The 25,520-nt window shown below is 60.9% G+C and overlaps 1 protein-coding gene across 5 annotated transcripts; it reads left to right on the top strand.

Moving 5' to 3' along the window:
- The first annotated feature begins 115 nt into the window (after positions 1 to 115).
- CROCC (ciliary rootlet coiled-coil, rootletin) lies at positions 116 to 24,197 on the top strand. 5 transcript variants are annotated; one of them, XM_074892980.1, is made up of 36 exons: positions 116 to 389; positions 2,226 to 2,336; positions 3,175 to 3,360; positions 3,437 to 3,520; positions 3,605 to 3,696; positions 3,786 to 3,951; positions 4,561 to 4,667; positions 4,771 to 4,977; positions 5,078 to 5,174; positions 5,443 to 5,538; positions 5,671 to 5,817; positions 5,902 to 6,101; positions 7,012 to 7,173; positions 7,793 to 7,937; positions 8,118 to 8,135; positions 8,630 to 8,998; positions 10,112 to 10,305; positions 10,399 to 10,526; positions 11,390 to 11,541; positions 11,631 to 11,732; positions 11,799 to 11,933; positions 12,474 to 12,605; positions 12,681 to 12,919; positions 14,206 to 14,365; positions 14,448 to 14,615; positions 15,351 to 15,687; positions 16,277 to 16,404; positions 16,479 to 16,599; positions 18,163 to 18,320; positions 18,402 to 18,605; positions 18,701 to 18,895; positions 19,002 to 19,151; positions 19,936 to 20,013; positions 21,041 to 21,172; positions 23,279 to 23,443; positions 23,546 to 24,197. In XM_074892980.1, exons 1-36 carry the CDS (start codon positions 351 to 353, stop codon positions 23,594 to 23,596), a joined length of 5,355 nt encoding a protein of 1,784 aa, XP_074749081.1. In that variant the 5' UTR covers positions 116 to 350; the 3' UTR covers positions 23,597 to 24,197. The 5 variants fall into 5 exon arrangements, with proteins under 5 accessions (XP_074749081.1, XP_074749078.1, XP_074749079.1 ...); XM_074892977.1 differs by having other exon boundaries at positions 19,855 to 20,013; XM_074892978.1 differs by having other exon boundaries at positions 2,185 to 2,336; positions 19,855 to 20,013.
- Positions 24,198 to 25,520: the final 1,323 nt, after the last annotated feature.

Below are 25,520 nucleotides of genomic sequence, written 5' to 3'. Positions count from 1 at the left end.
CATTCCCCTCTCGCCGAGAGCTTCGTTGGTTGGTTTTATTTACCAAAGCCCTGCTTGGCCGCGGGAATATTTGGGGATATTTTTGGTGGTGGATGTTAAAATGTTGCTGCTTGAGGCCTGGCTGGAGGCATTGGGACCCCCGAAGCAGCCAGGAAGAGGAGGGTCCCCGGACCCGCCGTCACGTTGGGAGGGGAAGGCGAGGATTTCGGGCTAATGCCGGCCACGCATCCGCTTTCCGCTCGCAGGCGACGAGCCAAACCGGAGCCCCAAAAATCCCAGGAAGGGGCTTCGGAGCAAGGAGGCCGCGGCGAGGGGGTGCGAGGGGCTCGGCGGACCCCCCTGAGGGGCCCATGAGTGAAGCGGAGCCCACGGGGGAGGCTGTGGTTGAGGTGGGTGTCTGTGTCCATCCCCCCCCCCCCTCCACAGCGGGAACTGGTGGCGGCTCTCGCGGGAAGGGCCACGGAGCCACGGCGAGGGGGGGGCGGCGGGTTTGTGATTGCAAATGGCCCTTTTGCGGCGGGTTTTTGCGAGCGCGAACGGTGCTTTCGGGATTGCACGTTGCGAACGGCGGCGGGTCCGCGCTTGGCTGTAAATTTGCAGTGGTTTGGTCGTTACAGCTGCGAATTGGCAGCGGTTTTGTGATCGCAGACACAAACGTGCGGATGTTTTGTGGTTACAAACATAAATCTGCAGCGGTTTTGTGACGGCAACTGCAACTCTGCTGCAGTTTTGTGACTGCAACTATAAATCTGCAGCAGTTTTGTGACTGCAGTTGCAACTCTGCTGCAGTTTTGTGACAGCAACTGTAAATCTGCTGCAGTTTTGTGGCTGCAGTTGCAACTCTGCTGCAGTTTTGTGGCTGCAACTGCAACTCTCTGCAGTTGCAACGCGGCTGCAGTTTTGTGACTGCAACTATAAATCTGCTGCAGTTTTGTGGCTGCAGTTGCAACGCTGCTGCAGTTGCAACGCGGCTGCAGTTTTGTGGCTGCGGTTGCAACGCGGCTGCAGTTTTGTGGCTGCGGTTGCAACGCGGCTGCAGTTTTGTGGCTGCGGTTGCAACGCGGCTGCAGTTTTGTGGCTGCGGTTGCAACGCGGCTGCAGTTTTGTGGCTGCGGTTGCAACGCGGCTGCAGTTTTGTGGCTGCGGTTGCAACGCGGCTGCAGTTTTGTGGCTGCGGTTGCAACGCGGCTGCAGTTTTGTGGCTGCGGTTGCAACGCGGCTGCAGTTTTGTGGCTGCGGTTGCAACGCGGCTGCAGTTTTGTGGCTGCGGTTGCAACGCGGCTGCAGTTTTGTGATAGCCATAAATCTGCAACACTCTTGTTCCCACAGACACAAATTTGCAGCAGTTTTGTGATTGGAGCTGGAAATCTGCGGCGGTTTTGCAATCAGAAGCACAAATTTGCAGCCGTTTGGCGATCATAACTGCAAATTTGTGGCAGTTTTGTGCTTGCAGCTCTAAATCTGCAGTGGTTGTGGGATTGCAGGTGCAAATCTGCAGCGATTTTGTGATTGCCACTATAAATCTGTAGCAGTCTTGCAATGGCAAACGATTCTGCAGTGGTCTTGCCATTGCAACTGCAAACTTGCAGCGGTTTTGCCGTTGCAACTATAAACCCGCAGCGCTTGTGCGGTCACAAATTTACAGTGATCTTTGCGGTTGCAACTATAAATCTGCAGCACTAGGGATCGCAGCTGCACATCTGTAGAGGTCTTGCAATTGCAAACGCAATTCTGTGGCGGTCTTGTGATCCCACCTGCAATTTTGCAGCGATTTTGTGATTGCAGACACAAATCTGCAGCCGTTGCGCGATCGCAGCTTCAAACCTGTAACGGCGACGACAAATTTGCGGTGGTTTTGTGATCGCAACTGTAAAGTTCCAGTGATCTTGCGACTGCATCTTCAAAGCTGTAGGAGTTTTGCCGTTGCCAACTGCATCGCTCAGCGTGTCTGAGTTGCAGGGGGTGCAGCATTTGCAGCTGCGGGGGGAAAAAAGTGCTTTTTGTGGCCTTGGCTGAGCGCGTGGGGAAGGCGCAGCCCAGCCCCCTTCCCTGCTGAAGGAACAAAGCAGCTCTTGGTAGCAAAGGGCATCTTGGCTCCATCCTGGGGCCAGATCCCTGTCTCGGGGCTGGATTCCCATCCCGCTGCTTCCCGGAGCTGGCCTGAGCCCCGTCCCCGTCCCGCAGCGGCCGTCGCGGGGGCCATGTCCTCGCTGCTGTCCCTCCAGGAGGAGAACCGCATCCTGCAGCAGGAGCTGTCGCGTGTCGAGGACTTGCTGGCTCAGAGCCGGGCCGAGCGCGATGAGTTGGCCATCAAGTACAACGCCATCAGCGAGCGGGTAAGTCCCTGACTGGGTTAACCCAAACCCACCCGTTTGAACCCCAAAATCAAGGCGCTGCGAGCCGTAACCTTTGCGTTCCCTGTGCTCGGAGGGGGAGATGTTGTGGCGTCTTGCAACATCCCTGCAACGGGAGTTTCACTGCAGCACACCTGGCTTGTCCAGGCCTGTCCTGGCATGCTGGGGCTTGTCCTGCGGGACGCACAAAGCGTCCCCATCCGTGTTTTATTTATCCAGCTGCTTTTTTGGGAAGCAAGTTCCACTCCCCGCCCCCCGTGGGCATCCTTCTCCTTTGCATCCCTTTACCGTGGCAACGGGGGAATTAAAAAGGGCTTTGGGCAGCAGCCAGATGCTGAACGTGGCTCCTGGGGAGATCTGAATCTGACGGGTTCTTTGGGGAGCAGCCCCTCTATTTGTGCCTGGTGATTTACAAAATAAAAGCAAATGTCAGGAAAATACCCCAAGGGGAATCACCACTTCTGTGCTCAAGGATCCTTTAGCCATTGGCTAATCCCATGGGAGCCAGGATGGGGCTTTGCCGAACTCCCAGATTCAAAGTTGGGTTATTTTTAAAAGCACCCCCAAATTTTCCTATTCATCCCCACCCTGTGCATGCAAAGAGCGGGGGATACAAAATTTGGGGGGGGGGGGGGGGGGTGTCTCAGCTTCGGCTGTACCGGGGTTTGCTGTAGGATCATCCCAAACTGGCTTTGTCTAGGATGGGGTGTTGCGAGTGAAGTTGGAGGATGCTCGGTGGGTGCTGGGGGGGTGGATTTAGCATCCCAATGGGTGTCGGGGTGGGGAGGGGTGTCCCGGGAAATCCCACATCCCATCCCAGCTGGAGCAAACCCTGCGGCTGGAGACGGGTGAGCGGGAAGCGGCCGAGAGCCGGAGCTTGGCGCAGCACAACATCGAGCTGCGGCGGCTGCTGGAGGAGGAACAAGCTGCCTACAAGCGCAAGCTGCAGGCGTACCAGGAGGGCCAGCAGCGGCAAGCCCAGCTGGTGCAGAAGCTCCAAGCCAAGGTAAATCCTTCCTGGGGGACACAGGGACATTTTGGGGACCCCCCTCAGTGTCACCCACCCCATCCCCTCTGTCCAGGTGTTGCAGTATAAGAAGAAATGTGGCGAAGTGGAGCAGCAGCTGCTGGAGAAGGCGACGGAGCTGGAGCAGGAGAGGCTGACGGTGAGTGCTGGTTTTGGGTGGGGGGTCCCCTGCGCTGAATCCCCCCAAATTGGGGTGATGGTGAGCGGGCTGATGTACTTGCAGAGTCAGCTGGATGTGAGCAGCTCGCTGCCGGAGGAGGAGAGCACCAACGAGCTGGAGAATGCCCTGATCCGGCTGGAAGAGGAGCAGCAGAGGTGAGCGGGGGTCCCCAGGGAGCTGCAGGACCCACCCCCAGGGTGATGCTCCAGCCGTGTGTGACTCCCCCTCCCCGCCCCCATCCCAGAAGCAGCAGCCTGGTGCAGGTGAACTCGATGCTGCGGGAGCAGCTGGAACAAGCCAACGTGGCCAACGCGGCGCTGAGCGAGGACATCCGCAAGCTGACGGCAGACTGGGCACGGGCACGGGATGAGCTGGAGCAGCGGGAGGCAGAATGGAGGCGCGAGGAGGAGGTTTGGGGGGGCCCCGAGGATGTGATGGGGACCTGGGGATGCGGCAGGGAGCAGGATGGGGGGGTGGCGGGGAGAGGGATTCGAGGCAGAGGGATGCAGGGGTGTGGGGAGGGATGCAGGTTCACTGGGAGGGATGTGGGGACACAGGGGATGTTGCACAGAGAAGAATTTGGGGGTGCAGAGGATGTGGCACGTGATGGGAGGGTGACGTGGGGCAAGAGGGTTGCAGGGATAAGGCGCGGGAATGGATGCAGGACTTCAGGGAGGGGTGTGGGACCAGGGCGGATGTTGTGTGGAGAAGAATTTGGGGGTGCAGGGGATGTGGCATGTGATGGGAGGGTGATGCTGGGCAGGGGGATGTGTCTGCTGTCCCGCTCCGTGCGGGGCAGCAGGAAATTGGGGTGGGGGGCTGCTGGCTGCGGGGAACTGTGGGAGCAATGGGGGTGTTGCATGGAGATTGGGGGACCAAAGGGAGAGGGATGGGGGGGTGTGGGGAGAGGGGGTGCTGCCTGGGGGGGCTGCAAGGCAGAGGCGGCTGCACGGGGAGGGTCCCCCCACACCTGGCGGGCACCCGGCCGGGACCGATGCAGCTCCATGTGCCCCAAACAGTCCTTCAACACCTACTTCAGCAACGAGCACAGCCGGCTCCTGACCCTCTGGAGGCAGGTGGTGGCTTTCAGGCGGCACTTCGGGGAGATAAAAGCTGCCACTGAGAGGTCAGTGGGGTCCTGGGGTGGGTGAGGGGGTCCCTTGAGTTCCCCAAGGACTGCTGGGTCCCCAAGGACGGCCCCGGGTCCAATCCTGCCTCTCCCAACGCAGGGATCTGGCGGAGCTGGGCCACGAGGCCTCGCGGACGGGCAGGGCTGCGCACGCCGCCTGCCTTCACCTGGCCGCCAACCTGCGGCTGGCCGAGAGCCGGGCGGGCGCCGCGCGGGAGACGCAGGCGCTGCGGCTGGCGCAGCTGGAGGAGCAGCTGGCGGCGCGGGCGCGGGACGCCGACCTGGAGAAAGTCGCCCTCGGTGCCAGGTACCACGGGTTGGGGGGATGTTTTTTTGTGGGTTATTTGGGGGTGGGTGGGTCAGAGGGGTGGGGGGGGTCTCCGCTGCTGCCCGGTGTCTCGCCGCAGGCTGGCAGAGCTGGCGGCAGCCCTGGAGCGCCTGCGGGCTGAGGATGGGGAGAAGGAGCGGGAGGTGGAGGCGCTGACCCTGCAGCTGCAGAACCTGGTGAGCACAAGGCATGAGGAGTTTTGGGGGCGGCGGGGGGTGCGAGGCTGCACGCCGGGGCAGGCTGCAACGCGCAGCGGGTGCCAGGGCGTTGAGGGGTGCCACTGGCCGTGACGCAGCACCCGCTGGGAGACGATGGGTGCCGGGGCAGGGTGCGTGTCAAACTCTGCGTGCTGGGGTGCCTGGTGCATGCCCGGGTGCCGTGGGTGCTGGGGTGCGCTGCGCAGCGTGCGCTGGTTCTGTCTGAGACCACGCCGGGGTTTTGCAGGAGGCCTCGCGCGCTCAGGAGCCGTCGCCAGCGGAGGTGGAGGCTTTGCGCTCCGAGGTGGAGCTGCTGCGTCAGACGCTGCAGGATGTCACCCAGGTGCTGGGTTTCCCACCTCAGTTTTTCCCCCTTTCCCGCCTCAGTTTTTCCCCCTTTCCCGCCTCAGTTTTTCCCCCTTTCCCGCCCCGGTCTCCCTCTGGTGACACAGGGGGTCTCCCCCTCCCCTCTCAGGCGGTGCTGGCAGATGACCCCGAGCAGCCACCGCTCCCCCCGGAGTCCCCATCGTGTCCCCCCACGTCCCCTCACCGCAGCCTCTCGCCCAGCGCCGCCGCTGCTGCCGTACACGCCGCCCTGCACCGCCGCCGCCTCCAGCTGCAGGTGAGCGCCGGGAGGGCTCTGCGGGAGGAGGAGGATGAAGATGAGGATGAGGAAGGCTGACCACCCCCTTTTCCCCGCTCCCAGGATGCCCAGAGCCAGGCAGAGGCCAGCCAGGAGGCAGCCGGGAGCCTGCGGCAGGAGCTGGGGGACAGTGAGAAGCGGCTGGAGACCCTGGAGCGGCGGCTGGAGGAGCTCAGCGCCGAGGCCGGGGACTGCCGGCGGGCGCAGGATGAGGCCCTGCGCGAGGTCACCCGCCTGCGCGCCGAGGCTGAGGTCCTGCACAGGTACCCACCGTCCGCTTGTCTGTCCCAAGCTCTGTCTGTCCCTGCGTGGCTGTCCCTTGTGTCTGTCCATCTGCATCCTGACCCGTCTGTCTGTCCATCCCTGTGTGTCCCTGCACATCCACCCCCCTGCATCCCGGCCAGTCTGTCCATCCGTCCATCCCTTTTTATCTCTTTCCCTATCTCCCACCACACATCTGTCTGTCCCTGTGCATCCTGGCACATCTGCTTGTCTGTCCATCCCTTTACATCTTTATCTGTACGTCTGTCTGCTTCTTGGCCTGTCTGTCTGTCTATCCATCCCTGTTCATCTTTCCCTGTGTGTTTCTGTATATCTGTCTGTCCCCATGCCTCCTGGCTTGTCTGTCTGTCCATCCATCCCCCTGGCTTGTCTGTCTTTCTGTCTGTCCATCCATCCCCCTGGCTTGTCTGTCTTTCTGTCTGTCCATCCATCCCCCTGGCTTGTCTGTCTTTCTGTCTGTCCATCCATCCCCCTGGCTTGTCTGTCTTTCTGTCTGTCCATCCATCCCCCTGGCTTGTCTGTCTTTCTGTCTGTCCATCCATCCCCCTGGCTTATTGGTCGGTCTTTCTGTCTGTCCATCCATCCCCCTGGCTTTTTGGTCGGTCTGTCTGTCTGTCCATCCATCCCCCTGGCTTATTGGTCGGTCTGTCTGTCTGTCCATCCATCCCCCTGGCTTGTCGTGTGTCCATCCCTGAACACTAATCCCCATGGATCCTGCCTGTCTGTCTGTCTGTCCCCCCACATCTTGCCCTGTCTGTCCATCCATCCCTACACCCTTATCTCTGTCCGTCTGTCCCTACGCATCCCTACACGTCCCTCCATCCTGGCGTGCCCACCCGTGAGCATCACCCCATCCCTCTGCCCACTCGTGTCCGTCCGTCTGTCCGGCAGGGAGCGGCTGCAGGCGGAGGAGGCGCTGGCGCGGGAGCAGCAGCGGGCGGGCGCCCTGCAGCAGGAGCGGGCGCAGCTGCAGCACCGGGGCGAGGGGCTGGAGGACGCCCGGGACGAGGCCGCCCGCGCCGCCGAGGCCGCCCGCCAGCAGCTGGAGAGCAGGTGGGGGCACGGGTGGGTGCTGCCACCCCCCTGGGGTGCTGCAAAATCACGGTGGGTCCCCTGCAACCTCCCCCCAAATCCGGGTGCTACCACCTTGCTCCCCCCCGCCAAGTCAGCTGCTGCACCCCCCACCGAGTGGGTGCTGCAAAATCTCAGTGGGTCCCTGAAACGCCCCCCCAGGTGGGTCCCCTGAGACCCCCTTGATGTGGGTGCTCCCACCTCTCCCCGCTCCCCAAATTAGGTGCTGCACCCCCCCACCGAGTGGGTGCTGCAAAATCTCAGTGGGTTCCTGAAACCGCCCCCAAGCACATCCCCTGAAGCCCCCCAGTGTGGGTGCTCCCACCTTTCCCCCCTCCCCAAATTGAGTGTTGCAACTTCCCCCCACCAAGTGGATGCTGCAGAATCTCAGTGGGTCCCCTGAAGCGCCCCCCCAAGGAGGGTGCTGCCCCCCCCCGCCCCCCCCCCCGAAGTGGGTGGGGTACAAAACTTCCGTGGGTGCTGCAGCCCCTGCCCCAAGTGGGGTGCTGCAAAATGGTGGGTGCTGCAACGCCCCCTGCCCCGAGTGGGTACTGCAACCTGCCACCCCCCTCCCCGTGGGTGCCCCCGTGGGGGCTGTCAGCCAGCAGCAGGTGGAGGAGCTGGAGGCGCAGCGGGCCGGGGCGCAGCGGGAGCTGCTGGAGGCGCGGGAGGCGCTGAGCCGGGCGGTGCTGGAGGCCGAGGTGGCGCGGGGCGAGCGGGAGGCGCTGGCCGAGGCGCTGGGCAAGGTGGGTGCCCCCATCCCCCCTGCAGCGTGCGAGTGCCACGCAGCGGGTGCACCCCTCGGCAGTAGGTGCAACCCCTGAGCCCCATGTGCAGCAGGTTTAACCCCCCGCCATGCGCTGGGTGCAACCCCCGTGCAGCAGGTTCAGCCCTCCCGTGCAGCGGGTGCAACCTGTAAGCAACAGGCGCAGCCCATGCAGCGGGTGTGACCCCAAACCCTAAGCAATGGGTGCAACTCCATGCAGCGGGTGCAACCCCTAAGCCACAGGCGCATTCCCAAGCAATGGGTGCAACCTGTAAGCAACAGGCGCAGCCCATGCAGCAGGCACAACCCCCAAGCAACAGGTGCATCCCCAAGCAATGGTTGCAACCCCCATGCAGCGGGTGTAACCCCTAAGCAGCGGGTGCAACCCCCATGCAGTGGGTGCAACCCCAAACCCTAAGCAATGGGTGCAACCCTGTGCAGCGGGCGCAACCCCTAAGCAACAGGCGTGTCCCCACGCAGCAGGTGCAACCCCCATGCAGCGGGTGCAACCCCAACCCCTAAGCAACACGTGCATCCCCAAGCAACGGGTGCAACCTGTAAGCAACAGGCGCAGCCCATGCAGCGGGTGGGTGCCCCCCCATGCACTGGGTGCCCCTGTGCGTTGGGCGCTGCAGTGGGCGCAGAGTCCATCCAGCTCCCGCCGCCCGGCAGGCGCAGGGGAGCTGCGGGGAGCTGGCAGCAGCGCAGCGGGCAGCGGTGGCAGAGGAGGGGCGGCTGCGGGACGCCCTGGCCAAGACGAGCGAGCTGGCGGCCGGGCTGGCGCGGGAGAAGACGGAGCTGAGCCGGAGCCTGGCGCGGCTGGAAGAGGAGCGGGAGAGCGGCCGCATCCGGACGCGGGAGCTGGGGCAGGAGCTGGCGCTGCTGCGGGGGCGGCTGGAGCGCGGGCGTCGGGCCGGGGCGGCCGAGCGGCAGGGCCTGGAGCGGGCGCGCAGGGCGGCCGAGGAGGGCTGCCGGGGACTGCGGGCAGAGCTGCGGGCACTGCGGGGCCAGCACCTGCGCCTGCGCCAGCACCTGGGGCAGGTGGGCAACTGGGAGGGTGCTGGGGGCAACTGGGAGGGGTGGGGAGCGTGCATAGGGTGACTGGGAGGGATGTGGAGGGTGCATGGAGCAACTGGGAGGGTGCTGGGGGCAACTGGGAGGGATGGGGAGTGTGCATGGGGTGACTGGGAGGATGCTGGGGGTGACTGGGAGGGATGGGGAGCGTTCATGGGGAGACTGGGAAGGATGTGGAGGGTGCACAGGGCAACTGGGAGGATGCTGGGGGTGACTGGGAGGGATGGGGAGCGTTCATGGGGAGACTGGGAAGGATGTGGAGGGTGCACAGGGCAACTGGGAGGATGCTGGGGGCAACTGGGAGGGATGGGGAGCGTGCATGGGGTGACTGGGAGGGATGTGGAGGGTGCACTGGGCAACTGGGAGAGTGCCAAGTGTAATGGAGAGGTGTGGAGGGTGCATGAGGCAACTGGGAGGGTGCAGGAGGTAACTGGGAGGGGTGTGGAGGGTGCGAGGACCAACTGGGAGGGTGCAGGAGGTAACTGGGAGGGATGGGGAGGGTGCTCGGGGCAACTGTGAGGGATGGGGAGCGTGCATGCGGTAATTGGGAGAGGTGTGGAGGGTGCATGGGGCAACTGGGAGAGTGCTGGGGGCAACTGGGAAGGGGTGGGGAGCATGCATGGGGTAACTGGGAGGGGTGGGGAGGGTGCAAGGGGTGACTGGGAGGATGCTGGGGGCAACTGGGAGGGATGGGGAGTGTGCATGGGGTGACTGGGAGGATGCTGGGGGCAACTGGGAGGGATGGGGAGTGTGCATGGGGAGACTGGGGAGGATGTGGAGGGTGCACGGGGCAACTGGGAGAGTGCTGGGGGCAACTGGGAAGGGTGGGGAGCGTGCATGGGGTGACTGGGAGGGGTGGGGAGGGTGCAAGGGGCAGTTGGGAGGGTGCAGGGGGTAACTGGGAGGGATGGGGAGTGTGCACAGGGGAACTGGGAAGGTGCATGGGGTAACTGGGAGGGGTGGGGAGGCTGCGTAGATAACTGGAAGGGGTGGGTTGGATGATGTACAAGTTAACTGGGAGGCCGCGTGGGGTGACTGGGAGGGCCGTGGCGGGTGTGGGGTGACGGCGGTGCCCCGCAGGCGGTGCAGGAGCAGAGCGCGGCGGGCGAGGCGCTGGCGCAGGCGCGGGGGGAGCAGGAGCGGCTGCGGCGGGAGCTGCTGCGGCTGAGCCGGGCCCGCGAGGGACTGGCCAAGGAGGGGGCCAGCCTGGCCGTCCAGCTCGCCGCCGCCCAGCGCCACGGCCAGGATCAGGCCCAGGAGGCCGCCGGGCTCAGGTGGGTGCTGGTGAGGGGTGCAAGGGGAGGGGAGGGCGTCTCCCCTGCCCCGGACCCCCGGTTTTGGCAGCGTGGCCGGTGGCGTTTCGGCAGGACGGAGAAGGAGGGGCTGGAGAGCAGCATCTTCCAGCTGCAGCAGCGCCTGGCGCAGCTCGACACCCGCAACCAGCAGCTGGAGGCCGAGGGCCGGAACCTGCTCCAGGCCAAGGAGGCGCTGGAGGGTGAGGAGTCCCACCCCCCCAGCTGTCCCCATCAGCCCGGCCGTCCTCATCTTCATCTTCCTCCCCATGCCTCCTCATCCCCATCTTCATCCCCATCTTTAACTGCATCCATCCCTATTCCTCTTCATGGCCGTCCTCATCTTCATCTTCCTCCTCATGCCTCGTCATCCCCATCTTCATCCCCATCCAGCCCTATTTCTCTTCATCCCCATCTTCATCCCCATCTTCATCCCCATCTTCATCCCCATCTTCTTCCCCATCTTCATCCCCATCTTCTTCCCCATCTTCTTCCCCATCTTCTTCCCCATCTTCTTCCCCATCTTCTTCCCCATCTTCTTCCCCATTCCTCTTCAAGGCCATTCTCATTCCCATCCTCATCCCCATCTTCATCCCCATCCAGCCCTATTTCTCTTCATCCCCATCTTCATCCCTATTCCTCTTCATGGCCATCCTCATCCCCATTCCTCTTCATGGCCATCCTCATCTTCATCTTCCTCCCCATGCCTCCTCATCCCCATCTTCATCCCGATCCAGGCCTATTCCTCTACATCCTCATCTTCATCTCCATCTTTAACTGCATCCACTCCTATTCCTCTCCATCCCCATCTCCATCCCCATCTTCATCTTCCTCCCCATGATCCTTATCTTCATCCCCATCCATCCCTATTCTTTGTCATCCCTATCATCATCCCCATGGCCATCTCCATCCTCACTCCCATCTGTCCCCATCTTCATCTCCACCCCCCGCCGTCCCCAGGCACCTGCAACAGGGTCATGACAAACCCTCCGCCACCACATCCCCTCCATGTCCCTGCTCCTATCACTTAACCCACATCCCCGCTAACGGGGGGGTGTCCCCACAGCGGAACTGGGCACGGCACGGCTGGCACGGGAGCAGGAGCTGCAGGCCCGGCGGCAGGCGGTGGCGGCGGCCGAGACGGCGGCGGTGACGGTGGCCCTGCAGAGCGCGCGCGATGCGCACCGCGATGAGCTCGACCGCCTCCAGCGCGAGAAGGTGGGTGCCGATGCGGATTTTTGGGGTGCAGTACTGATTTCTGGGCTGCGATGGTGATTTTTTTTTTTTTTTTTTTTGGGCGTTCGCAGGAGGAGCTGGAGGCTGAGCGGGGCCGGCTGGCACGGGAGCAGGAGGAGCTGGCGGCCGAGCTGGCGGCAATGCGGCGGCAGCGCGAGAGCGAGAAGCAGCAAGTGGGTGTCCCCAGTGTCCCCCCACTTGCGTCCCCCCACCCCGGCTGAGCCATTTCCCCCCGTCAGGCACTGGCGCTGCAGGAGGAAGAGCGGGCGGCGCTGGCGGAGACGCTGGAGGGGCTGCAGCAGAGCCTGGCCGAGGCCACGGCTGAGCTCGAGCAGCAGCGGCGAGAGGTCACCAGCCACCAGGAGAAGGAGCAGGTGGGTGGGTGGGGGTCCTGGTGCCCCCCCCAGAATGGCACAGAGCCCCACATGTCCCCTATGCAAGCCCCCATGCCTGGGCACTGCTCACCATTGCAAACCCCCATGCCTGGGCATCCCCTGTGGCCCCCCCACTGCAAACCCACATGCCTGGGTGTCCCCCATGCTCCCCCCAGCTCCCCCCGAGTCCAAATGCCTATGGCTGCGTATCCCCTATGGCCCCCCAGTTGCAAACCCCCATGCCTGGGCACCCCCCTATTGCAATTCCCAATGCCTGAGGCTTACTCCCACCTTGCAAGCCCCACCCCTACACTCCCTCTGCTTTTGACACCCCTCAACGACCCCCACTTCTTGCAGCCCCCCAAGTGTAAGCCCCCCCATCTCCGCATTGCAAGCTCCCTGGTGATAGGGATGCTCAGGTGCATTACCCAAGCACCCTCATCTCCATCCCTGCACCATCCCCATTGCAATCTGCCCCCCCTCGGGACCCCCACGCTGCTGTGGCGGGGAATGCTCAGGGCTCTGTGCCCTCCCCACCAGAGCCTGGCAGTGGAGCTGCGCAACCTGCGGGCGCAGGCGGAGGAGACGGCAGTGGCCCACGAGCGGGAGGCGAAGACTCTCCGTGACCAAGCGACGGCGGCAGCCAAGCAGCGGGATGGTGCCCTGCGGGAGGTGAATCCCCCCCCAAACCCCTTCCCACCCCCCAAAATGTCCCCCCCCCGTAATCTCCAGCCGCCCCGGCTGCAGGTGGAGGAGGCACGGGCGCAGCTGCGGCTGGTGTCAGAGGCGCGGGCGGCGGGGCGGCGGGAGCTGCTGGAGGCGCAGCGGGAGGCCCGGGAGAGCCGGGAGGGCCTGGAGACGCAGCGGCGGCAGGCGCAGGAGGCACGGCGGGCCCTGGGCGACGAGGCCAGGGAGAAGGAGGCCCTGCGGCGCTCCAACGAGGAGCTGCGGGCGGCACTGCGGCGCGCCGAGGGCGAGCGCATCAGGTGAGGGTCAGGGAGATGCTCAGGACAAGGGGATGCACGAGTTGGGAGGTGCAGGGGATGGGGTGATGCTCAGGGGCAGGGTGATGCTCAGGACAAGGGGATGCGCGAGTTGGGAGGTGCAGGGGATGGGGTGATGCTCAGGGGCAGGGTGATGCTCAGGACAAGGGGATGCGCGAGTTGGGAGGTGCAGGGGATGGGGTGATGCTCAGGGGCAGGGTGATGCTCAGGACAAGGGGATGCATGAGTTGGGAGGTGTAGGGGATGGGGTGATGCTCAGGGGCAGGGGATGCGTGGGGTGGTGCAGTGGTTTGGATGCTCAGGGTTGGGGTGATGCTCAGGAAAAGGTTGGAAATGCAAGGGCTGAGGTGATGCTCAGGGTCAGGGTGATGCTCAGGACAAGGGGATGCCCAAATTGGGGGGTGCAGGGGGTGGGGTGACGCTCAGGGTCAGGGCAAGGATTGGGGTCAGGGCGTGCATGGGGTAGTACAATGTTTTGGGTGCTCGGGGTCAGGGTGATGCTCAGGACAAGGATGGTGCCCAAGTTAAGAGATGCAGGGATTGGGGCAATGCTTGGGGTCAAGGTGATGCTCAGGAGAGGAAGATGCTGAAGTTGGGAGATGCAGGGGATGGTGTAATCCCTTGGAGGGCAGTGCTTGGGTTGGGGGCGATGCTTTGGGGTGATGCTCAGGACAAGGGGATGTGCGAGTTGGGAGGTGCAGGGGATGGGGTGACGCTCAGGGGCAGGGGATGTGTGGGGTGGTGCAGTGTTTTGGGTGCTCGGGGTCAGGGTGATGCTTAAGAAAAGGAGATGCCCAAGTTGGAAATGGAGAGGTTGAGGAGATGCTCAGGGTCAGGGCAAGGATTGGGGTCAGGGTGTGCATGGGGTCGTGCAATGTTTTGGGTGCTTGGGGTCAAGGTGATGCTCAGCAGAGGAAGATGCTGAAGTTGGGAGATGCAGGGGACGGTGTGATCCCTTGGAGGGCAGTGCTCGGGTTGGGGGCGATGCTTTGGGGTGATGCTCGGGGTCGGGATGGTGCTCAGGACAAGGGGATGCCCAAGTTGGGACTTAAATGGGGTGATGCGATGCCTTGAAGGGTGATGCTGGGGGTTGGGGTGATGCTTTGGGACAAAGGGGTGCCCAAGTTGGGCGATGCAGAGAAGGGTGATGCTCCAGACCTTGGGACAAAGGGGTAACGCTCAGGACAAGGGGGTATTGTGGTCCCTTGGATGTTTGGGGACAGGGGGATGCTCTGCTCAGGGGTGGGGGGATGCCCCTTCTCCTGCAGCCTGAAGCGCGCCAGTGAGGAGAAGGAGCAGCAGCTGGCGCTGGTGGAGGACGGGCGGGCGGCTGCAGACCGGGAGGTGACAGAGCTGCGGGCAACCCTGCGGGAGCTGGAGCGCGCCCGCCTCGACGCCCGCCGCGAGCTGCAGGAGCTGCGCCGGCAGGTCAGGAGGAGGATGGTGGGACACCGCCCCCCTCGTCCCATTTGGGGTGCCCCCAAACTGCCCCTATCTCCTCCTTGGGCAGGTGAAGGACCTGGACAGCGAGAACAACAAGAGGAGCAAGGAGGTGGGTGAGCTGCAGGCACGTGTGGCCCTGGAGGAGCAGCGGGAGGAAGAGAGCCGTCGTGAAGCCTTCGGCCTCAGGCAGAAGGTGGTGGAGAGTGAGGCTGGCACGGAGGCTGCCAGGAAAGAGGTGGGGGGGTCCCCAAGAGTCCTCAATGCCCCATTGCTCCGGTGCCCCCCATGCCAAGGTGTCCCCCTAACCCTGCAGCTTGGTACCCTGCATAACTGAGGTGTCCCTGTCCCTCACCCCACAGCTTGATGCCTGTTGTCCCCAAGCATCCCTGTCGCCCCATAACTGCTACCCTGTGTCCCTGAGTGCCCCCGTCATCTCACTGCTGTGTCCCCTATGTCCCCATCACCCCACCACTCTCTGCCCTGCATCCCTGGGGGTCCTTTGCATCCCCACCGTCCCCTTGCTTTGGGCCTGGTGTTCCTGAGTGTCCCCATCACCCCGTTACTCCATCCCCTGCATCCCTGGGGGTCCCCATGCCCCACTACTCCATCCTTGGGGTTCCCCCTCACCTCATTACTCCATCCCCTGCGTCTCTGGGGGTCCCTGTACCCCACTACTCCATCCCTGGGGTTCCCCATCACCCCATTACTCCATCCCCTGCATCCCTGGGGGTCCCTATACCCCACTACTCCATCCCTGGGGTTCCCCATCACCCCATTACTCCATCCCCTGTGTCCCTGGGGGTCCCTATACCCCACTACTCTATCCCTGGGGTTCCCCCTCACCCCATTACTCCATCCCTTGCACCCCATCACTCTGTGCTTCATCCCCCGCATCCCCATCACCCCACCTCTCTGTGCCCTGCACCCCAACTGCCCCCATCACCCCCTTTCTGCTCCCTCCACCCCTCAGCTCCAGCACCTGCAACAGCGACTGTCGGAGGTGGAGGGTGAATTTCGGCAGCGGGAGAAGGACCTGGCCCGCAGCTTGGAGGAGGCTCGCGGCAACGAGAAGAAGCTCCTGGCCGATGCCCGCAACCTGCAGCTGAAGGTGGAGGCGGCACGGGGCGAAGCGGCCGAGCTGAGCCTGCGCTTGAGCGCGGCCGAGGGTCGGGCGCAGGGGCTGGAAGCTGAGCTGGCCCGTGGTGAGGCTCTGCGCCGGGCTGCTGAGACCCGCCTGGGAGGCATCCAGTCCGCCCTGCGCCGTACCATGGGCATCGGCCGGACACGGGCCGGCTCCCCGGGCAAGGGTGAGAGTCCCCGGGGCTCCCCCAGTGCCCCGTCCCTTGCTTAGGAGAAGGGGATGCATCCTGCTGCGGAGCGTCCCTGCGTCCCTGGGTGTCCCCTGTATCCCATTGCTGTGTCCCTGGGTGTCCCCCATATCCCATTGCTTCGGGTCTTGCATCCTCATCACCTCATTGCTCTATCCCCTGCATCCCTGGGGTCCCCCATATCCCACTGCTCCATCCTCTGCATCCCTGGGGGTCCCCCATACCCCATTACTCCATTCCCTGCTTCCCTGGGGGTCCCCTGTACCCCATTGCTCCATCCCTGGGGGTCCCCAATCACCCCATTACTCCATCCCCTGCATCTCCATCCCTTGCACCCCATCACCCTGTTGCTGTGTCCTTTGCATCCCTGGGGGTCCCCCACACCCCACTGCTCCATCCCTGGGGGTCCCCCATACCCCACTGCTCCATCTCTTACATCCCCAGGGGTCCCCCATATCCCATGGGTGCATCCCACTGCAGCACATCCTGCTCGTTCCAGCCTGCCTTCCTCCCTCCCTTGGGTGCTGCGCCCCGCTGTCCCCACGTCACCCAGTTTGTCCCCATACAGGTGGGGGACCAGAGGGGTCGGGGAGCCCCAGCTCATCCCCGGACCCCGATGCAGCGGCCGAGCCTGAGGCAGTGCGGGCAGCCTTGCGGGATTTCCTGCGCGAGCTGCAGGACGCGCAGCGGGAGCGGGTATGCCCCCACTTTCCCCTCCCCTCCCCACCGTCCCCAAAAAGCCCCTTTCTTGCCCCGTTTTCTCGCCACAGGAGGAACTGCGGGTGCAGGTGGGCAGCCTGGGCCGGCGGCTGGCAGAGGTGGAGGAGGAGCGGGACAGCGCTGGTGCCCGGGCGCAGCAGCTCCAGAAACTGGTGGCTGAGAGCGAGGAAGGTGATGGGGGGTTTTTTTGGGGTGTATCCCCCCTAAATTGTAGGGTGATTTGTCCCAGACTGGAGCCTTGCCAGCAAGCAGGGACTTTGGGGGATAGTGATGGTGCTGCCTGGGACTGCAGGATGCTTGGTGGGATTTCCCCCCTGTGCATGGCCCCAAAATGCTGGTAAAATGGGTAAAACCTCCCATGCAAACCCCATGAGCCCCAGTAAAACCCCCTGTGGGTGCCCAGTAAACCCCAGTAAAACTGGTAAAAGCCCCCATGCATCCCTCATAAATCCCAGTAAAACTGGTAAACGCTCTGTGCATCTCCTGTAAACCCCAGTAAAACTGGTAAAACCCCTACACACATCCCATAAACACCAATAAAACTGCTAAACCCCCCCATGGATTCCCTGTAAAACCCAGTAAAACTGGTAAAACTCCTGTGCATCCCTTGTAGACCCCAGTAAAACTGGTAAAACCCCCTGTGCTTGCCCCATAAACCCCGGTAAAACTGGTAAAAGACCAATGCACCCCCCGTAAACCCCAATAAAACGGGTAAAACCCCCTGTGCAAACTCCATAAATACCAATAAAATGGGTAAAACCCCCCTGCATCCCCCATAAACCCCAGTAAAACTGGTAAAAGCCCCCATGGAACCCCTGTAAACCCAGTAAAACTGGTAAATGCCCTGTGCATCCCCTGTAAAGCCCCATAAAACTGTTTAAACCCCTGTGCATGCCCCATAAACCCCAGTAAAACAGGTAAACCTTCCTATGGATCCCGGGTAAACCCCAGTAAAACTGGTAAACCCCCTGTGCGTGCCCCATAAACCCCAGTAAAACCAGTAAATTCCCCGTGCGTCCTGTGTAAACCCCAGTAAAACTGGTGAAACCCCCTGTGCAGACTCCATAAATCCCAGTGAAATGGGTAAACCCACCTGCATCCCCCATAAACCCCAGTAAAACTGGTAAAACCCTCTATGGATCTCCTGTAAATCCCAGTAAAACTGGTAAACCCCCTGTGCATGCCCCATAAACTCCAGTAAAACTGGTAAAACCCTCTATGGATCTCCTGTAAATCCCAGTAAAACTGGTAAACCCCCTGTGCATGCCCCATAAATCCCAGTAAAACTGGTAAATCCCCTGTGCATGCCCAGTAAACCCCAGTAAAACTGGTAAACTCCCTCCATGGATCCCCTGTAAACCCAGTAAAGCTGATAAAAGACCTATGCACCCCCCTGTAAACCCCACTAAAACTGGTAAAACCCCCTGTTCAGGCTCCGTAAATCCCAATGAAATGGGTAAATCCACCCCGCATCCCCATAAACCCCAGTAAAACTGGTAACTCCCCCACTATGGATCCTCTGTAAGCCCAGTTAGACTGGTAAATGCCCCGTGCATCCCCTGTAAGCTTCACTAAAATGGATAAAACCTCCTGGGCAGACTCCATAAATCCCAGTAAAATGGGTAAAGCTCCCTATGCCCATCCCACTAACCCCAGTAAAACTGGTAAACCCCCCCGACCCTGCTCCCTGTGCATGCCCCAGTGGGGTGGGTGACCGTGGTGTGGCTCCGGCAGGACGTCGCAGCGGGGAGCTGAGCAGCGCCCAGGCCACGCTGCTGCTGCAGGAGGAGACACTGCGACGAGGCGAGCGGGAGCGGCGGGTGCTGCGGGAGAAGGTGACGGCGCTGGAACGGAGCCTGCACGCCGCCGAGGGCGAACGCCGAGCCGCCCAGGTGGGCATCGCCATGGGTGGGGGGCGAAATCCCGCTCCTATCGCCATCCCCATGCGTGCCGGGGGATTTATGGCCTTGCAGGAGAGGATGAGCGCGGTGCGAGCCGGCGAGGCCGAGCTGGAGGATGCCAGGAGGCGGTTGGAGGCGGCGGAGAGCCGGAGCACCCGCCTGGAGCTGCAGCAGCGGGTGCTGGAGGGCGAGTTGCAACGGGCGCGGCTGGCCCTGGGCGAGCGGCAAGCGGAGGCGCGGGCGATGCAAGACCGCGCCGAGCTGCTCCAGAAACAGGTAACAGCACCGATTCCTCGAAATCCCCGTTGCGTGGATTTTTTTTTTTTATTAAATAATTATACATCACTCCGCTCTCGGTTTTTGGGGTGTAGCTAGCGGAGAGCGAGCAGCGCGCCGGCGCGTCGCAGCTGGCGATGGAGCGGTTGAGCGCGGCGTTGGCGGCCAGTGGCTCGAAGGACGACGTGCCGAGCGCGCCGGCCTTGGCCGATGGCGCCGTGGTCCACGAGCGGCTGCTGCAGCTCCAAAGCGCCCTGGCCGCCGGCGAGCTCGACCGCCGGGCGCTGCAGGTGGGAGCCAGCACCCTCGGGTGGGGTGACACCGGGGTGCCTTTGTTTTTGGGGGGGGTCACCAGGGGTGTGTTTTTCCCCCCCCCCTCCCTCCCCCCAATCCCAGGAGGGGCTGGAGGTGGCGCGGCGGGCGCTGACGGAGGCGCGGGAGGAGAAGGGAGCGCTGCGGGAGCAGCTGCGGGCGCTGCGGGAGGAGCAGGAGGCCCTGCAGCGGAGCAAGGAGGAGCTGGAGGCGCAGGTCCGGCAGCAGCAGGAGGTGAGGGCGGTGGCGGGGGGACACCCATGTCCTTTTCCCCCATGTGACACCCTGTGCCCACTCCATGAAGCATATTTTGCCCCTATGCAGCACCCTGCACCCTTCTCCCCCTCCCCACCAGCACCCTATTGCCCCCATGCACCCTCTTGCACCCTTTAGCCTCCCCATGCAGCCCCCCTGCACCCTCTTGCCCCCTCCCTGCAGCCCCCTTCACTCTTTTCCAACCCCCCATAGCACCCTATTGTCCCTGTATGACACCAGCATCCTTTTCACCCTCCCATACAGCCCCCTATTGCCCCCATGCAACCCCCAGCACCCTCTTGCCCCCCCCGCAGCATCCTATTGCCCCCATGCAGCCCCAGCACACCTTTACCACCCCATGCAGCATCCTCTGCCCCCCCCAGATTTGCATTGCCCAGTGGACCCCCATATACCCCCAGCACCCTCTTGCCCCACCCTTCAGCCCCCTCTTCCCTCCATGCAGCCTCCAGCACCCTCTTTCCCCCCCAAAGCACCCTGTTGCCCCCATGCAGCCCCCAGCACCCTCTTGCCCCCCCCTTCAGCCCTCTCTTGCCCCCATGCAGCCCCCAGCACCCTCTTTCCCCCCCATGCAGCACCCTCTTGCCCCCATATACCCCCAGCACCCTCTTGCCCCTCCCCACACCCCTGGGGGCCCAGGGCTGACCCCCCGGCCCCGGCGCAGGCGCTGCAGCAGCGGCAGGAGGAGCGCGGGGGGCTGCAGGAGCGGGTGGGCAGCCTGCAGCGCGCCCTGACCCGCACGCAGGGCGAGAAGCGGGAGGCCGAGCGCGTCGCCCTCCGCCTCGAGAAGGACAAGAGCGCCCTGAAGAAGACCCTGGACAAGGTGAGAGGGCGGGTGGCACCCATGGGTGCCCCCGTGGGGTCACTGTAACGCATCCTGGATGCCAGCGCAGCCGGGACTCGCAGCCCTCCTTGGCCAGAACTGGGTGCAAATCAAATATAAAGCCCTCGACCCAGCTTATTAACAGTGCCCTGTTATTTTTCCAAGCATTAAATTTACTTTATATATGTGCTGCGTGCTGCTCCTCTCTGCACAGAGCCTGCATGCACTTGAAATATATATATTTTATATATGGTTTATATGTTGAGAATATATTTATATATTTATTATGTATTTCACATGTAAAATATCTATTTTGTGCTATATAGTTCATGTTCTATTTTACATATATTTTATATACAATGTATATTTTACATGTAAAATATTTTCTGCTATATGTATTTTATGCTATATATATTTTATGCTATATTATGCTATATAATGTTATATATATTTATGCTATATAATGCTATATAATGCTTTATATATTTATGGTATATAATGGTATATAATGTTATATATATTTTATGCTATATTATACTATATATATTTATGCTATATATATTTATGCTATATAATGCTATTTATATTTATGCTATGTTATGCTATATATATTTATGCTATATATATTTATGCTATATATATTTATGCTATATAATACTATATATATTTATGCTACATATTTCACGTGTCAAATATCTATTACATGTGAAACATTTCACATGTAATATATAGCTTCTAAGTGTTATATATATTATATGTGAAACATATTTATATGTAGTATATAGTTTGTTATCACCATTTTTTATTTATATATAGAGTACGTAAAATGTATCTATTTTACGCATTAGGTGTATATATATTTGACATGTTGTATATGTATTTTATCTCTTGTATCTCTATATTTTACATGTTGTACGTACTACTGTGTATGTCTCCGTACTTGACCTGCTGGCGGGAGGGGTGCAGCGGGGGGTTGCTGCACCCCCCGCACCCCGTCTCTGTGTCCCTCTCCCCGGCGGCGGCGCAGGTGGAGCGGGAGAAGCTGCAGACGCAGGAGGCCTCGCTGCGGCTCTCGGCGGAGAAGGGCCGGCTGGGTCGCTCGCTGGGCACGGCCGAGCGGGAGCTGGCGCAGGCGCAGCAGCGCATCCACCTGCTGCAGGTGGGTGGCTCTGGGCTCCCCCGGGGGCGATGGGTGCAGGCGGTGGCACCCCTGGGTGCTGCCTGACCGTGCGGGCGCACCCCTGCCTTGGAGCAGGATGGTGCTGGGCTCCCTGGGGGGCTCATCCCAGCTTGGGGAGATTCTGGTGCTTGTACTGGGATGGTGCTGGGCTCCTTGGGGGGCTCATCCCAGCTTGGAAGGATACTGGGATGTCACTGGGCTCACTTTTGGGGTGCTTTCAGCTTGGGGAGATGCTGGTGCTTGTACTGGGATGATGCTGGGCTCTCCTTGAGGGGCTCATCCCAGCTTGGGGAGATGCTGGTGCTTATACTGGGATGGTGCTGGGCTCTCCTTGGGGGGCTCATCCCAGCTTGGGGAGATGCTGGTGCTTGTACTAGGATGATGCTGGGCTCCTTGGGGGGCTCATCCCAGCTTGGAAGGATACTGGGATGTCACTGGGCTCACTTTTGGGGTGCTTTCAGCTTGGGGAGATGCTGGTGCTTGTACTGGGATGATGCTGGGCTCCTTGGGGGGCTCATCCCAGCTTGGGTAGATGCTGGTGCTTGTACTGGGATGGTGCTGGGCTCTCCTTGAGGGGCTCATCCCAGCTTGGGGAGATGCTGGTGCTTATACTGGGATGGTGCTGGGCTCTCCTTGAGGGGCTCATCCCAGCTTGGGGAGATGCTGGTGCTTGTACTGGGATGATGCTGGGCTCCTTGGGGGGCTCATCCCAGCTTGGAAGGATACTGGGATGTCACTGGGCTCACTTTTGGGGTGCTTTCAGCTTGGGGAGATGCTGGTGCTTGTACTGGGATGATGCTGGGCTCCTTGGGGGGCTCATCCCAGCTTGGGTAGATGCTGGTGCTTGTACTGGGATGGTGCTGGGCTCTCCTTGAGGGGCTCATCCCAGCTTGGGGAGATGCTGGTGCTTGTACTGGGATGGTGCTGGGCTCCTTGGGGGGCTCATCCCAGCTTGGGGAGATGCTGGTGCTTGTACTGGGATGGTGCTGGGCTCCTTGGGGGGCTCATCCCAGCTTGGAAGGATACTGGGATGTCACTGGGCTCACTTTTGGGGTGCTTCCATCTTGGGGAGATGCTGGTGCTTGTACTGGGATGGTGCTGGGCTCCTTTTTGGGGCACTTCCCATTTTGGGACAATGCTGGTGCTTGCACTGGGATGATGCTGGGTCATCCCAGCTTGAAGGGAGGTGCTGGTGCTTATACTGGGATGGTACTGGTCTCCTTTTGGAGCATTTCTCAGCTTGGGGAGATGCTGGTGCTTGTACTGGGACGGTGCTGGGCTCTTTTGGTGGCTCATTCCAGCTTGGAAGGATACTGGGATGGCACTGGGCTCCTTTTTAGGGTGCTTCCAGCTTGGGGAGATTCTGGTGCTTGTACTGGGACAGTGCTGGGCTCATCCCAGCTTGAAGGGAGGTGCTGTGCTTATACTGGGATGGTGCTGGTCTCCTTTTGGGGCATTTCCCAGCTTGGGAAGATGCTGGTGCTTGTGCTGGGCTCTTTTGGTGGCTCATTCCAGCTTGGAAGGATACTGGGATGGCACTGGGCTCACTTTTGGGGTGTTTCCAGCTTGGGGAGATGCTGGTGCTTGCACTGGGATGGTGCTGGGCTCCTTGAGGGGCTCATCTCATTTTGGGGAGATGCTGGTGCTTGTACTGGGATAGCACAGGACTTATTTTTGTGGTGCTTCCCAGTTTGGGCCGATGCTGGTGCTTGCACTGGGATGATGCTGGGTCATCCCAGCTTGAAGGGAGATGCTGGTGCTTGTACTGGGATGGTGCTGGGCTCCCTGGGGGGCTCATCCCAGCTTGGGGAGATGCTGGTGCTTGTACTGGGATGGTGCTGGGTCATCCCAGCTTGAAGGGAGATGCTGGTGCTTGTACTGGGGTGGTGCTGTGCTCTTTTGGGGGCTCATCCCAGCTTGGAAGGATACTGGGATGGCACTGGGCTCATTTCTGGGGTGCTTCCATCTTGGGGAGATGCTGGTGCTTGCAGGGGGATGGTGCTGGGCTCTTTTTGGGGCTCCTCCCAGCCCGGGGAGGGCGGGTGCCCAGTTTTGGGGTGACAGCCCCCCCACCCGCCTGCCCAGGCGCAGGTGTCGGTGCTGGAGCACCCGTCTCCGCCGAGCCCTGCGCCGTCTCCGGAGCTGCAGCGGGAGCTGGACCGCCTGCGCATCGCCCAGCTCCAGGCCCAGCGGGCGCTGGAGGCTCGCGACCACGTCCACCGCCACCGCGTCCGCGGCCTGGAGGAGCAGGTGAACGGTGGGGGGGGGGACACCCCGAGGTGTGGGGGACACACCCACCCATGTCCCCTCCTCGCTCCCCCCCATCTCACCCCGCCACCCCCTCCCTTGCAGATCGCGCTGCTGAAGGGGCAGGAGCTCCACCATCACCCCACCAGCACCTAAGGACCCTCCACAACGCCCGCAGAGACCGGCACAACTCATCTCACGGGTGAGGGGGGAGCCGTTCCCCATCCCCGTGCTCAAAAAACACATCGATTTTTGTCTCATCGTGCCCTTTGCTCAAGCAAAAAGCCGCACTTTACCGACGAGGCGATGACACTCGTGTATTTTTGATACAGGTTGGGGCCCAATGGGTGTTTTTTCCCACTTTTCTATCGCAATTTTTAACAAAAAGTTTGGAAATACTCCTCTTTTTTTAGCCCCAGGAGAGCCCTGTCTCGGCACTGGCCAAGCCCCCTGATTTATTTCCCCCCGATACATGATGCTCCTCCAGCCCTGACAAGCCCCAACGCTCACCAGATCCTAATCTTTTCACCTTTTTCTAACAAAAAAACTACTCCAGGTTGATGGTTTTGTGTATTTTTAGCAAATAGCAGGGATTTTATATCGCTATTTTTGGAATTTGATGTTTTTACTGGTGCTACGGGGCAGCCTGAGATCTGGGGGCTGAGCCAAGCCGAAAACCCACCTGCATCGAGGCGGTGGCTTCGAGTGTGGCCAAACCTTGTCAGTCCCGGCACGATTAAATGTGGATAAACCCAAACTGGAGGCTCATAGGGGTTTTTTTTTGGAGGGGGGGGGGGGGGGGGGTGGTACTTTGGGGATGCCCAAACACGTGTCTGTTGGGACACCAGGATTGATTCAGGTCCCTAAATAATAAATAATAATTAATGAAGAAATACTAAGAAATAATCATAAATAATAATATTATTAATATTATAATTATTACCACTCCCCCTTTGGAGGAGAGCTGCAGGGATGCACCGGAGCCATTAACATCATCCTTTTGGGGTGTCCTTCTCCTTGTTTTAAGCCTTTTTGGAGGGGGTTGAGCCCCAAGGGAAGGATGATGAATCCCTTGTGCCCCCGAGGCCTGGAGCGGTGTGGGGCCGGGGAGGATGATGAGGGAGAAAACTCCCCACTGAACCCCCCCTGGACTCTTTTCTCTGAGAGAATTGGGAATATAATGCACCCTGCAAGCTCCACGCTGAGAGAGAGACACGCTATAGAGCTGTATGTAGGAGAATGCAGCCTCTATAGGAGCTACACACCATGAAGGGAGCTGTTTGCTCTAAGGGAAACACACACCATGTCAGGTGTACACCATATAGACACCTGAGGGGTGATTGACAGCCGGCTGAACAGGAGCCAGCAGTGTGCCCAGGTGGCCAAGCAGGCCAATGGCATCCTGGCTTGTATCAGCACTAGCGTGGCCAGCAGGGACAGGGAAGGGATCTGACCCCTGTGCTCGGCACTGGTGAGGCCGCCCCTCAATGACTGGGATCAGTTTTGGGCCCCTCACTCCAAAAAGGCCATTGAATGACTCGAGCGTGTCCAGAGAAGGGCAACGGAGCTGGTGCAGGGTCTGGAGCACAGGTCTGATGGGGAGCGGCTGAGGGAACTGGGGGGGTTTAGTGTGGAGAAGAGGAGGCTGAGGGGAGACCTCCTGGCCCTCTCCAACTCCCTGAAAGGAGGGTGCAGAGAGGGGGGATGAGTCTCTTGAGCCAAGGAACCAGCGGCAGGCCAAGAGGGAATGGCCTCAAGCTGCGCCAGGGCAGGGTCAGACTGGCTCTTAGGAAGGATTTCTTTGCAGAAGGGGTTGTTGGGCGTTGGAATGGGCTGCCCAGGGCAGGGGGGGAGTCCCCATCCCTGGAGGGGTTGAAGAGTCGGGTTGACCCAGCGCTGAGGGATCTGGTGGAGTTGGGAACGGTCAGGGTGAGGTGAATGGTTGGACTGGAGGAGCTTCAAGGGCTTTTCCAACCTCGATGATTCTGTGATATAGAGCTGCACAATATATATATTTATATATAGAGCTGCATATTCTATAGGAGAACTGCACACTATATAAGAAGTAGATACTGAGAGC

Source organism: Strix uralensis, chromosome 23, assembly GCF_047716275.1.
Source record: "Strix uralensis isolate ZFMK-TIS-50842 chromosome 23, bStrUra1, whole genome shotgun sequence".
Classification (NCBI taxonomy): Eukaryota; Metazoa; Chordata; class Aves; order Strigiformes; family Strigidae; genus Strix; species Strix uralensis.
Note: the sequence above shows the minus strand (reverse complement) of the source record. Positions and strands in the feature narration are given on the sequence as shown.